The sequence below is a fragment of the Ptychodera flava genome, chromosome 6, assembly GCF_041260155.1.
Source record: "Ptychodera flava strain L36383 chromosome 6, AS_Pfla_20210202, whole genome shotgun sequence".
Taxonomy (NCBI): domain Eukaryota; kingdom Metazoa; phylum Hemichordata; class Enteropneusta; family Ptychoderidae; genus Ptychodera; species Ptychodera flava.
The window spans coordinates 21,899,121-21,914,056 of NC_091933.1; the positions used below are offsets into that span (position 1 = coordinate 21,899,121).

Here is a 14,936-nt window from a genome sequence, read left to right on the forward strand (position 1 = left end):
TAGTCCTTTCATTCACAGTTATTATACGAACATTTTCTTTGAATATGCTGTAATTGAGCTGTAATGCATTTTGGAAAAGTCAGACGACACGTATATAGAGTTCTGGTACCGCGCCTAACACTAACCTTTAGCAATAACACATTCATCTATTTAGTTTTTTGTTAACTAGCAGTTAATGCGAAGGAAAACAGAGTTATAACAGTCAACAATACACGTGTTGTAATATATATTATAAATATCTTGTCTATATGTGTGTGATGTACCCTCTGAGCATCATGTTATTTTCGCAGTATCGTCAAATTGACATATCCTTTAAAGTATATCTTTTTATCAAGGGATCGAAGTTGTTTCTGGCGAATGTTGGGAGGTTTACAAAAGCGTTTATGTATTCTGTCTTCCGTCGAAAAACTAGTTACCGTACAGTGTATAAATATGTTGCCAGACATACACATGCAGTTCAACAATGACGATAGATCGACGCGCCTAGATAAACTTTGGACATGTCACGGCCTATAAGACACTTAATTCTATATCCAGACACATAATTACTTTGTTATTGCGAGGGAATTACAGAAACACCCGTCTGGTGGACGCGCAGTGTCATGGAACGAGCATTCTTTTGTCCGTCGATTTGTTCTGATCAAAAAGTGAACAACTAGGGAAAGGTACGCAAATTCGCATAAAAGACTGAAGTGTCGGCGGGGGAATCTTTCTCTGTGAGTGGCATGTTGTCATTATCTATGCCTTCTCCCCAGCCACTCTTGTACAGTATCGGGTACCACTCTCACGAGTAAGACCCTTCTGCATTCGGTGCCTGGAATACTTGGAAAGTTCACATATTCGATATCTTTGGCCTTTACTTTGACTCACTGTCGATTACATTTGATAAAACTTCATGTGTGCCTGAGAACCCATTTTTGAGTCCTTTTTTTCTTCAAGCTCTATAACCAGTCATCGCAGGCGTTGTTTTGTCTGTTTTGCGTACAGACCATGGGGGTTCAACAGGTTGCGCAGAGCGATGACCCGTGGATGGATAAAAGCAGCAGCGTTCTCATCCACCCGCACCCCTCCCCGACCCCTTCAAACACACAAACACTAGCATCTATGTCTAATTTTACTGCTAATCGCGCAAAATCGTTCAAAATAAAGTGCATACATGCCTTTGTACTCAACGAGCTTCAAATAGATAATCCAATCGCTCGAAAGTGCTGAGACGCTGCTATTTTTGGTTTTGATAAGATAAAAATAGAATACGATCTGAAAATATCTGTGAATACAATTTAAGCACAATAATTCGAAGATCTTCGTGATATAGGATAAAAATATGCCATCATAATACAAATTAACATAATTTTCCATGTTTATAAATTTACATATCATCTAAACTGTTCAAGGAGCTCGTCGCAACACGTTATTAATTTATAATTTCGCTTTTATTGCAGATGTCGTGGTTGATATTATTAAAAACTGCGAGTTCAGGAAAACTCCCGAAGATACAGTTATCATACGACAGGGCGAGAGAGGTGACAGGTACGATTGTCTGACATAATTGCGTTGTATCCTCTAGGGAAATTGTCAGCAATGGCACATTCGAACACTTACTTATCAATACCATGCAAAGACCCTTCAAAGGTTTCACGCTGTAAAGTTATTCGCCCCCCCCCCCCGGGAAAATTCGCCGGGGTGATACAATGCCACCAGCGTGGGTATGAGTATGTTATATTACATATCGCATGACCGTGTCAATTTACATATCATATACACTCGCGTTTCTCTCCCGTAAAATCTAATTACCAGGCGTGGTAATTTAAACGCGTAATGTAATTAGTAGGTTTGTTTCTTGTATTACGGCTGCAAAGCATGACAGACGATGCACTGAATGCACAATGGAAATTCTATGAAAACACGAATTGACAGTGTTTTTAGGCGGAAAAATTTATGACGGTACACGTGCGGGGTCTCTTCAAGAGGTATTTCTCCTCGTCACGATGGACACGTTTCCGTGCCAATCATACGTGCCAGTTCGCACCTTTTCTACTTCAGTACTTACGTCAATCTATTCATTGTGTATTGCACTATCGTTTGCTTTCTGTCTGGAAATAAAACGGACTAGGTGTATCGTATTACAATTCACAGCATCACAGTGTGAAGCCCATTTAAATGCATTTCTTTTAATTTGAACACAACACCACAGTTGAATTCATGGCACAGTACTAGACTTGTCTCTTAGAAACTGGCCTATGTATTTTGTACAGCATGGCATACAGAAGCTTTTATATTTCTATTTCAAAGAATGTTTTGCGTACTGCAATTTGTTTAACATTCTCGTCCTGTATGTTTTTGTGCATATTTATTGGATAACATTATATAGATGGCGATTTCGTCCCAGGTTTCAGAACATTCGATCTCTAATGGCTCTCATTTACAAATTGTATGTAGCCTACGTAGCTTGTTTTTACATCATCATCTATAGAGATACTCTAAAGTTCTCATGCTTGCTCCGGGTAGACCGATTTATTGTTATACATAAGCAATTTGAAAGCATTGATGTTCGCCATTGTAAGCAATTATCTTCTTGCAATTACAACTATTATAAATCTTAGAGGATGACATTGCTGCCCTTAAATGTTAAACTCGATTGATGTAAATGCAGACTTCTTAAAAACGATCTTCATTAGTTTGATTTGTGTTGTTTTTGGTAATGAAAATCATTTTATTCGATTCAAACTTCTCGAAAATAAAAAAATAACTAACCATTATAAATATAGAGAAGAAGAATAAATCAATTAAGAATATTACGTCGTATTCTGAGTTCCTGTCTGAATAACATCGTTAAATCTGATGACATTTGCCTGATCATCAGCGAGCGGTAGAATGATCATGAATGTTGACAAGATTCGACTCTGTTGTGTTTCAGTTTCTTCATCAACCTCAGCGGTTCTGTCTCGGTATACATCAACGCCCAACTCGAAGACTTGGGCGTGGCGAGGAAGAAGACGGCGAAGAGCAGGAAGAAGAGCGAAGAAAAGAGCAGGCGGATATCCGAGGAACTGAGGGCGAGAAAGAGAAGCGAGGTCGCCGAGAAACAGAGGAGGATATCCCAGGAGAAAAATAGGCGAACCTCGAAGGAGTCAGGAGGCGCTGCCAGCAGAAAGACATCGGCCGAAGTCAAACAGCCCGACCGGGTGAAAGACGGCGTCGACTCGAGGGCACAGCCGGATAGGAGAGAATCATCAGAGAGACCCGAGAGATCAAAAACCCCGGTGAAGAAAGCAGTTGACTCCACTTCTTCGTCGTCCTCGGACGAGGATGACGACGAAGATGACGACGATGAAGAGGACGAGGTGGAAGCGCCGGCTGATCTGAAGTCAAATCTTCCAAAAGAGAAGAAGCGAGATGATAAGAAGTTGGACAGGACACCGTATGGTCAGCATATCGTGCAGTTAGGTCAGTAGAGTGTGCTTTGCAGGGGAATAATGGCCCGGGAGAGGACGGTATTGAAATCATCCCAGATGTGGAATTTTAACTATAATTCTTACTTTCAATGTTTTGTCTCGTAAACATTGACAAAACACAGTCATTTAAATTCTAGAAGATATTGAGGTAGCAGAAACTCTGTACCAGTGGTTGAAATATTCGTCTACGATAGTGAGGCGAATTCGTGTGCATATACTATACTTTCGTATCTGACTACACTTTGACAAAATACTGTTAATATGCCCTAGGGCTCTGCTATTGAAATACGGCAAGTGACCTTGTTGACGTATTTACGGCCTTGAACAAACGGGAATGTGTTTGAACTTTAAAAAAAAAACATATCTCATTCGTTGCACTTCACTGACAGCTCACCTATATCCCATGAGATTAAAGTACAATGCAGCTTAACCTTGTTATTCAGGTCCCTTGTTTTCCTGCATGGCTAAATCAATATTGAAAACTAAATTGCTATGAACAAATCTACCAAAGTCTGTAAAGCTGAACCCGGCGGATTCATTCATCCTGTACCTTGCACGAATGAACACGGCACACAGAAGAGGTCCAAATTATGCCATTTACTCTGCGTTTAATGAGCGTGTAATTTTTACCGATTAAATCCAATTACCTGTCGTTGGAAGTGCCTGAATTGACTCTCTGCCAGTAACGAGAACTGAACCAGAGTCAGTGTGTCTCCAATGTTCGCAGCAACCCTGGGCGAAGTGAGCCTTCATTATCGCTGCAAATCAAACGCCCGTACAAAAAAATCAACATCGATTTACTCTGAATCCGAGACGACTTTGTTAATATTTAATCTTCTCACTGGTAGGAACTAACTTTAAAGCTGCTGTGTGAATCAACTTCCCCCGTGAGCAGCTTCTTTAGTTGACGTCATGCACGGTGGCATTTCGTCTGTAGTGAAATTTACTGAAAGGATGGGTGTTGACTTTCGAGTAAAAATTCGCAGGAATCGAATCGAAAACTGCCAGCAACTGTGAAATTTCAGTTTAAACCTACACAAACTATTTTTCTACTCTACCGGTGAGGAAGATGCGTGCAATCGAGTAACTGAGCCTAAAGGATGACGCCTTTTTTCGTTTGTGATGAGTCATTCATGTTCGGATATTCACTGATGTGATAAAATGTGAGGAAAAAATTATCGGTTCATTGGATCGGAGTTGAAAGATATGACCTCCCCCCCCCCCAAGAAAATTTGAAGAAAAAAATCTTTGTAAAACAATGCCTCTGGGTGTATGTGTGATGTGAAAACATTTAGGCCTATAATTAAAAATAAATATTCAACTATGTTCTTAAAATTAAAGAGAGCAAATAAATTTGAAACACAGCGAAATAATGGTAATTATGCATTCCTTGTCAAAAATTCCATGATCATCTGTCTCTGCGATATGGACAAAATGACGTAAGTTCTGTTTCATCGATTGGGTGAGGATTAAGACCGTATATTTAATGACGTGTTTTCTGCAGTGTTCAACGAGATTACTGACCTAATTTAAACTTTATATTTACTCTATTGACACAACTCGCTCGATGTTTGATCTCATCTTTAATATACTTCTCGGCGTACGAAATAATAACTTCTTTGAGGACCCCATTTCTTACTACATATCACTGCCGTTGATGAAGCATAGAGCTTCTTTACTCCTTTTTGTTTAACCACTTGACTCGCACATTTTCTGTGACTTAAGACGTGTTTGTTCGTCTTGTGTTATGTTCTATTAGTTCCAATGGACTCTTCACACGCTGCGTGCTAATAACTTATTTGCGCCGAGATGCTTAACACATTTTTTCCTCATTTTACACTTTTCACTCATGCGCGTGCGCATTATAAGGGAAAATGAAGTCAGTATGCAATAGAAAGGCAATGTGAATATTCTTTCGTGATGTAGCTTGGCTGGCAGGGGTTGCTGTTGCATTGAGAAGATATGCCACATGAAAAATGTTATGGTTCTGAAAAATTCATTGAATACTTTTAAAATGCTTCAGATAAAATGCCTTAATAATAATTTTAAAATAATGTTATTCCGAAATCGATTGTATGTCCGATTTTTTTCCATCGCACAGGTAGTGGTAAAAGTTTCGGTGAGATCGCCCTCATTCAGAAGAATTGCATCCGTACGGCCTCCATCATCGCCGACACAGACTGTGATCTGATTGTGATCAATCGAGACCTCTACACTCGATGTCTGAAGGCAGCCCAGGAAGCTGAGTTCAGAGCCAAGCACGCTTTCATCAATAACTTCCCTCTCTTCAAGTGAGTCCCCCCTCCTCGTTCCACACCCTTCTTTTGTATGTCAGTTGAAGTTTGTCGTTATTGACAATTTATGGAAACCATTTTGTATCTGATAGTTACCAGTATGTACAGAGATCATTAGCGATGTTGTTTTTATCGATTGGCGCGGCCGACCTTAATTTCGATCGAACGCTCGGAGAGGTTGTTCTTTTTAGTGTTTTTCCAATAATAGGTGTCCATTTAAAAGGTCGCCGCACATTGTACAGTTATTGAGGTCCCGCGGTATTGTCGGGTCAATTGGTTAAGGTTATCAATGGAATGGGATGATGAAATAAACCACTAAAAGCAATCGGCTTTCTTATTGAATAAACAGAAAGGTTATGAATACGCGAAGAAATGTCGGTTTCTTTCCGTGGTTGTCCTGACAACTGGGTTGAAACAAAGACAAACAGTATACCGACTGCCGTTCGTTTGTGTCACATTTCAAGTGCAGGGAAGGCAGACGCATCGGAAACGATGTATGCTGTCGCCTCTTGCCGCTTGGGTTTCAGAGCCGACACATCTTCCATTTTCGTCGTCGCGTTTCCGTTCGATATAAGGTCAAAGGGATTCCATCTAAGGCCTGATCAATGTGCTGTCAATAAATGACATGCAAAAACTCAATAAATCGGCTGTTAGTTGCTAAAATAGAACTCTGCGTTTATCAAACAACATCCTACGGGGTCAGGTAAAATGTTGCTTGAGCAGTCAAGGGAATGATATATCGCTTTTAATTAGGAAATTAACTTTTCTATACACACTTTACATTGGGTTACCAGGGTACACAATGAGTTGTCATGACGACCAAGTTGGCTTCGGCATGATGAACAGCTTCGACTAATTAAATTACGATATTCGTATCGGGGTGAGGGTCGATCATTCGAATTAATCGGGATTTGTTTTCTTCTTTTTTTTTAACTTGTTACTCAAGAAAATGGAATCCGAAGTTCCGGAACCTGATAGCCATGAGTCTGCGAAAAATTCAGGTCAAGTATAACCATCCCATCGTGAGGCAAGGAGAGAAACTGCGCGCCATCGTCTTCATTGCCAAGGGCCAAGCCAAAGTGTCGATAGAGCCCGCCCTCAGCAAGCAGCAATATCCCGATTTCTTTCCACAGAAGGACTCGGTGTACGCCGAATTCAGGTAAAGCTGGTCAAGAGTGTGCGTGCGCCTCTGACTTTGAATCACGCATATGTAAACATTTCATGACTTAAGTGAATCTTTTAATGTATTCTTCCATCGGTTTTGTTCAGTTTGTGAGTTGCAAAAAGTATTCGTCTGAGATCTAACGGCCCGTTGATTACTGAATTCAATTCTAGACTAGAATTAATTTGTCAACAAGAACATTGCACGTGTGTACATAATGTGTGTTGTGTGTTTTGAAGGATAATATTTTATATTTTAAAGTGTTATAGGGACAAGAGAGTTGTAATAAACTTGTATTTTATAGGAGAGACGTCCCTTTGAGAATCTGTTTTCTAGGTTCATGCTCTGAAAACCAAACGTGGACAAGCTTTTGATATTGCCTCTAGTGATGACATATGGTCCCATGGTTTCGTGATTGATACTGCTGACGTAGAACGGAGCAGAGCATATATATCAACATTAATTGCGCTCTGATAAATTGATTGAAAATAATCAGCAAAATGGATCACCTGAAATTGATTTTCTTCTTGGACATAAGGCCATATGCGTTGTACTTTTGCCCATTAATATCAATAATAACTTGACGACGCAACAAGCTTAATCAGCTGAAAGAGTTTTTGGAATTGGGTTTATCGATGGGTAAAGTTTTCGGTTTTTTCCTTTAATGCACGCTAAAATTCACAAACAGTATGGCGCCCACGAATCCTTCCTCTTATTTGCCACTTTCACCATTGGTTTCGCGAAACCGTCAACTAAAATTCACAAACAGTATGGCGCCCTCGAATCCTTCCTCTTATTTGCCACTTTCACCATTGGTTTCGCGAAACCGTCAACTTTTCTCCAATCGTCAAAGTGTTGTGACCCAAATTATGCTCGGTTCACAAGATGAGAATGCTCTGTCGACAGTTCCGATCCAGCAGTACGTTGAATCAGTGTATTCTTCTGAACTGATTTTTTTATGGTTGGATATGTCGATTTCCTGTAAGGTAAATGACAGTTGATAATGAGAGCCTCAAAGCACATGACGAATAGTTGCTATGATGAGGATAAGTCTTATTTTTAATGGAATGTTCATGTATTTGTTGAGTTTTTATCATCATTTGAGTATCAGGATCATATATTCATGCCAAGGATAGGAGTATCAAGAGAAATTGCAAAAGCCAATGTGATTTTCTACTGACGTTTACCTGTCTGTTTCAACCCCCACGTGACCAGGAAGGACAAAACAGACCTCACGCTGAAGAACAGCAAAGTGAACGATATCAGAAAGAGCGGTCCCGATATCGCCCGTCGGAGAGAGGGTTACGTCGCCGCCGAGCGACAACGCAACAAGAAGTGCGTCGACATCTGTGTGGTCGGCACCAACGAAATGATAGGTAGGTACGATGTTTATTTCAGTCTTCATTGCATTAAGCACCGACAATATCTCGTATCTGCTTCCCGTAGAATCGGTTTGAGAGATGCAGTCCTTCAAAGTGCTTCTTTACCGATCTACTATGAAATGCTTCACTGACTAAAATTATAGACAACTGAGAGGTGAAGTTGAAAATTTCGAGGTTTTATGGAAGTGATGATGGGGCGGCAGGGCACCAACCAGTACGTTGAAATAATAGCAGGTTATTCAAAGCACTACCAGGGTGCGTAATACTAACTACCTTTTCTATATGCAGTATAGTGTTGAATTCTGGATCTTTGAATTTGCTTCATTTTTTCCCGCCAAGGCGACGTGGAAGCTGTGTTGAAACTCGGTACGTACATGCAGACGGTGACGAGCATGGAGGCTACCGACATATTTGAACTGAACTTGAACAACTTCGAACGTCTTATCATCAAGAAGAACCCCACAACGCTTGACAACATGAAGATGAGCATAGAAACCAAGCTGAAGTCGAGGCTGGGACGACTCAACTCAGTGAAGGAGGGACAGGTAGGAGTAACTAAGAATCTATCGGTTGAAATTGTTGATGTGCTCTTCAGTTTATTGTTCGGTTTGATATACTGAACACAAGATCAGGTCGAAATGCCCAGTGTTCAGCTTGTCAATACACCTCTCAAACAATGCAAACCATATACATTCAGTCCTCACGCGCCCTTACTGCACGGCTACCAATTCAATACAGACTTGGCTACAAAACTCTGCCTCTTGACTAACAAAACCCTCGATGGCCAAGCGCCAGTGTCCATTCAACATTTGATTAAGCTCGACAAATCTACACGTGTGTAATTGCGTTCCGAATCGAAAAACCAGTTTTTGCGTAGCTCAGTATAGATAGAAAAGATATTGAGGAAGATCTTTCTCATCTGTTGCTCCATGACTTTGGAATTCCTTACCATTCGACAATTGAAAGCCATCCACTGTGGACAGCTTCAAGCATAAATTAAAAGATTCCTTTGCTTGCCAAGGCAACCGCGCCTCTGAGAATAACATTGCTTATTGACTTTGGCGCGTTATAATATTTTTATTGGTTTATTGATTGATTGATTGATTGATTGATTGATTGTTATATCTAAGTTATGGTTATAACTGATTTTCAGCTTGTCAACACACCTTATAAGTGTTTGTTGCATCTGGGTTATTACAACTGGGCTTAAAGGGACAAAGTCGGCCATTTTTCATGAATTTTGTTTGATGCGAGATACTACTTATATTGTTTGACATGTTGAAAGATACTGAATGAATGGGTGACCATACATACATTTAACCCCGGTTTTAGACATATTAAACGAAACTATCGCGAAAATGAATTAATGGTAATGACCATTAATTTATTTTCGCGTCTAAAACCGGGGTCGAACTTATATATTCATGGTCATCCATTCATTCAGTATCTTTCGATATGTCAAACAATATAAGTAGTATCTCGCATCAAACAAAATTCATGAAAAATGGCCGACTTTGTCCCAGATGAGAATACATTTGTCAACAATTAAATTGTGCCTTTTATACACTCTGTGATATATTTGCACGGCTAATATTTTGAATGTCAACGTACTTTGTTGATGATAAACATCAAGAAGAATAAGCAGATATATTTGTTTAAAGAATCAAAAGTAATAAAATTCTATCAGGGGTTGCAATTATTGCAACTGTAAAAATTGTATTGTGTCGAAACTTCGGAAAATACGCACATGCACAAAAATAAATATTACCATCGTAAACATTGCAGAAAAAACGGTAGTGGTTTTCGCGTTCAAGCCTATGCATTCAAATTTTCAGAAGGGAATGGTCGTGTTCTCTCCAACAAAGGCCAAAAAGGGGAATTCGGGGTTAACGATTGCTGCACAAATAACAAGGTGGCGTCGAGGTCATTCTACGCACAGAGTGAACAATATATGTAAGACCGCGACAACAACATAAGTCGTATGACAGTATTCAAGTGCCTCAACTGGGCTACTTAAGAAACAGCCGACGGGGATTTCACGCCTTCGACAATCTCGACAATTATTCCCGACTTTTCAGCTCCTGTGACCCTTTGCATACCATCCGTAGCAGCATGAAAGCCCCTCGTTTGTCTCTTATCTGCCCTTGCTATATCCAAGGCGTTCTGATGCGGACATCGCAGGGGCACGGTATCCGTGTACAGCGAACGTTTGGGACTCGGTGCTTGAAAAGCTCAAAGTTCGAGGAGGCCTAAAGGGATTGACGTTGTCGAAAAGAATAAGTGTATTCGTGGCCATGCGCGGTTTGTAAAATATTTTGAGATAAAATGTCACTATGAAGGGCCATAAAACGTACAAAGTAGTCATGGCTAATAACGGCACATTTGTAACGACTTTATCTGTAACGACTTTATCTCCATGTCATGTCATTAGGGATTAGTGAGCACTTAAATAATTATAAGTCAAGTGCAAGCATTAGACCACGTGAATGAGTTGTATCAGAGATAACTGTGAAAATTATGAACACAGACAAATGATTTGCAGATTCCATAAGCGTCTATTTATGCGGTAAATTTCTTCCAATAATAAAATGGGTAGCGTTATTAATTTGCTCTGCATATTTTCTACCCCTTTGCTCTACACAGCGAAATGATTGTTCCTACTTTGTCGGCTTTTTGTGTTCTTGCTCGAGATTATTGCCCTTCAAAGTATATCTAGCATAGTTAAACACAGTTTTCGGGTCAGAAGTTGGTGATTAATCGATCGACCTCGACAGTAAATCGAAACTGTTGGGTCTGACATTCAGGGCCAGCTGGTCCGCAGTTGCCATATTTTGAACGAAGAACGCAATTCTAGAAAACGACGTCCAGGTATGGAGGGAAAATTCCACTCTCCGAGGAATGGTATTTCCAAATTTGTTCTGGGCTAGCAATCGCACAGTCCGCTACAAGCGGAATTCCACAAATGGACGCGTTGTTCTGCACTCATTTGCTCGTTGTTTGAGAGGCTGTGCAAATTTATTGCACCCAGAGTGACTTCAGGTGACAACACACGATAAACAATCGATGAGCACGTACGTGAGATTTCGAATGGCGCCAACGCAGATGTGCCTATGGAGTGCTCCGAGTCATTTTTTGTGTCGTGTAATCAAACAAAGATGCTGACATTCCATTACGTGTACACGATTGATCGAATCGTAATTTAGACAGGAAAATACATGCGTCTGTGAGATTTATGGCCTGGGCACCTTCAAACGATGGTCATGCGATCTAATTCTTTTGAAATGTCGTAAATGACAGAGGTCATTACATGTAAAACCACAAAACCGCCCAGGTAAAATATCGTAGCCGATGAAATAACGATTAGGCCATGCCTTCCGGCGTTAGGGGGCGCTATAGAATACCGCTCCTTCTACACTTGCTCTGCAGAATCTGTACACAATCACATCATGTTTCCTTCCTTCAAAAAAACCCACAGAATCCATGAAAGAGAGAAACAATATTTTCAGGGTTACCTTTCCGTCCATTTCATCTACTCATTCGTCTTTTACAGGTGCCTCTCTTGGAAACCCTAGTTGAGAAATTCGAAGACATGAATACCCCGCCTTCAAGGAAACAGATGAAGAAGAAAAACGAGGGAGAAAAGATGCCTTTACTCATGGACACTGCGTATCTCAGTTCTCTCACTGAACGTAAGAAGCAGAGAGACTTCCTCAGGCGTCGACAGAGAGAAAGGCGTATAAAAGCGCAGCAGCTGATAAAAGCTTTGACTGCGCACGCTTCTTCGAATATGAACACCAGTTTACACACGCTGGATCATAAAGTTTTGGAGGAAGCCCTACAAACAGGTGCGCTAGATGCTACTGCAACTCTACGGACAGGAACTATAACTTTGAATCCAATGGCTGCTAAGGAAGCGAACTTTAACCCGAACGTGTTGACCAATAACCAGACCACCGCCTCTAGCATCTTGCCGACGCAGCAGACAATTGTCCGCCCGCCGAAGACGCCGGCTGACTACACGCCGAAGCCCTGGCTGAAGCGTAGCAACAGCCCGCTGCGAAGTCAGACCGCGCTCTCGTACACCAGCACGCACGTCACCTCGGCTACCGACTCCGCGTACGGAGAGAGCCGAACGGACGACGAAGAAGACGTGGACAACGTAATCGAGGTCAATGAATCTGAAATAAGCACCCTGGAGGATAAAATCAGACAGTGGTGTATCAGTGCCAACGGAACGAGCACTAGTACCCGAGCAAGGGGATACTTCCCTAAGCTACGACGGCTTTCCGAACTCGAGAGGGACCACCTTTTGAGGTCGAAGTTACCTCTACGGTATAGGGCTCGAACACAAGCACAAAAGATATTCGGCAAGAGAGAGTTTCTCCATCGGCACAATGTGCCGGTGCCGGCGTCGACCGATTACAACGGATTCGCCGAAGTTGAATGACGTCACGCATGGATTTTAACCAATGAACAACCCTCATAATGATATCATGTATCTATATATAATCCCCATCGATCGTCACGGTGACATTCTTGCGACAGAAGATTCTATGGCGTAAATAAGCTTAATGACCTGCTGCTCGGCTCTACCGGACCCCGCCTCACTACATTTTGCCCGGGAGGAAAGTTCAAAGCAGCTGTGCAACAAAACGAATGCATTGAATTAACTTTCACCTTTTCAAGTGTACCCGGTTTTTTCAGCTCTTCATGCTCCATAGCAACGCGTTTGACGAGACAATCGGCGCCGAGTGCCTATTAACCTTCATTGAGAATTGAAAGACAAGGAATAAACTCAAGGCTTAAAAGGGGCAGGGAAACTAACTTTTTAGTTTGTGATATAAATGTAAGAACTGGTGATATACTGAATTTCGAAACAAGGAGCCATGGTGTAACCTTGTTTCATTGCCCTTATCGAAGACGTCCAAGTACAGAAGATCAAGACGTTTGTACCCCTGACACACCCAACATTAAATTCCCATAATGCATCAAGCTGCTAGTTCTAAATCTGCCGTAGGAAGGGCATAAACTTCACCCGTTTTATGTGACTAGGACATTAGATAAATTCGATGGCTTAACCGTATTACTGACACGAACTTGCCGGGAATAAGTTAGAGATCGTATTATCTTGTATGAATTAACATAACCGTGTTCGATTGTAACCGAAAAAGGGGAGGGGGGGTAATATGAAAAGCATGTTGTATATTCAACTTTTTCTTTATCTTATTTACATTTTAACAGTACTACACATTTTAGTAGCGCGAATAATTGCTTAATATTAATTTACAATACAGTACATTGATCCACAGTACATATATCGTAAATTATTTCAATAACTGTACTAATGACTGTTACGCTTTACATCTGAAATTGTCAACTTATGAAAGTCGTTATCGTGTGTGTGTAGACGCGCAAAAATGACCATTATGCTATAAAATTGCAGTCATTCTAAAGTTCAGCGGGTTTAGACTACAATTTTGCCTTTTTTCGTCACCCCTGTCAGTTACATTCCATGGGTCTATCTTGCAAAAAAGAAACGGAATCGAAGTGGCAAACTTTATTATAGATGGTTGCCGTCATACTTCCATGTAGCAGCACCATTCAAACACTGAACCAAGTCCATGGCGCATACATACCTACCTGATCTACCATCAATAATAGAAGTTAGCTTTCGAACATTTTTTTTGTTTTCCTTTTCTTTTTCGATTTGATTTGTTTCTGTATCCAACTCAATCAAATGAGGTTTTAAATATTGTTATTTATTATTTTATTGAATGTATTAAAACGATGAAGTACGCTAAAGTAGGAATTACAGTGCCAAATTGACGGGACATTCGTTTTTATTTTGATACCTCAAGTGGTGTTTTTGTTGGCTTTCGTTGGAAAATATGTTTCCGGTAAACCCCGACCTATAGCCTTCCAAGTCAATTGACTCTGTCTCTTTTTCTGTAAATATTTAAAAATCCAGAGAACTAGGAGAAATATGCCAAATTGTATATATGTTTCCTTTGGTTATCGTGTACGATAAGATAAATAGATTGCAGGAATTTCTCAATTGTCCAGTGTATTTATATAATCCTGATATAACAAACACAGTACACACTCCCTTTTTTGTTATTTGATTTCATGTAAGATGTTTGCCGACATGTCTTTATTGAAAACTGTTCTCAAGCAGAGCCTGCTTGTACTTTCAAATCCATGGCGTCGAAAAGTTGTGCAGAGATCGCTCTGTAGCATCACGTAGGTTTTTTGGGGGGGTTTTTTTGAACACAGGTCTAAAGGTGTAATTTCTTATAAAGCACAGTTTATTCTTACTGTCAAGGTTTGAACTTTCACTTCAGTACAGACTCAAGCCGTAGCCCGTTGAAGCGTGAACGGTGATCTTGGCCGATGAATTTGCTTGCAATGCACGCTGTACCTGTCTTTAAAGTTTCACTCCGAATATCCGCCAATTAGATTGCACAACCTTATGGACAAGTCCATGCTAACTTCTAATTGGTTTTGAAAGTCACTGTCATTACGTCATGTCGTCTCCATCAAATAGAAAGTTTGATACAATCCTGTAGAATAAAACGAAAAAATATTTCCAAAGATGCTGTAAATATGTAAAAATAAAATTATAAGATCCTATGAAAAAATACTA

At 40.5% G+C, this 14,936-nt stretch overlaps 1 protein-coding gene across 3 annotated transcripts in view; it reads left to right on the forward strand.

Annotated features, from left to right (window-relative positions):
* LOC139135160 (titin homolog) overlaps window positions 1-14,936 on the forward strand; it is a 48,244-nt gene extending 33,308 nt beyond the window's left edge. For all 3 annotated transcript variants that reach the window (XM_070702422.1, XM_070702421.1, XM_070702420.1), the window contains exons 3-9: window positions 1,443-1,530; window positions 2,918-3,447; window positions 5,557-5,746; window positions 6,696-6,908; window positions 8,127-8,287; window positions 8,633-8,838; window positions 11,844-14,936. In XM_070702422.1, the coding sequence (XP_070558523.1) occupies window positions 1,443-1,530; window positions 2,918-3,447; window positions 5,557-5,746; window positions 6,696-6,908; window positions 8,127-8,287; window positions 8,633-8,838; window positions 11,844-12,740 (2,285 nt within the window). In that variant the 3' untranslated portion in view covers window positions 12,741-14,936. The remainder of the gene's footprint in view (window positions 1-1,442; window positions 1,531-2,917; window positions 3,448-5,556; window positions 5,747-6,695; window positions 6,909-8,126; window positions 8,288-8,632; window positions 8,839-11,843) is intronic.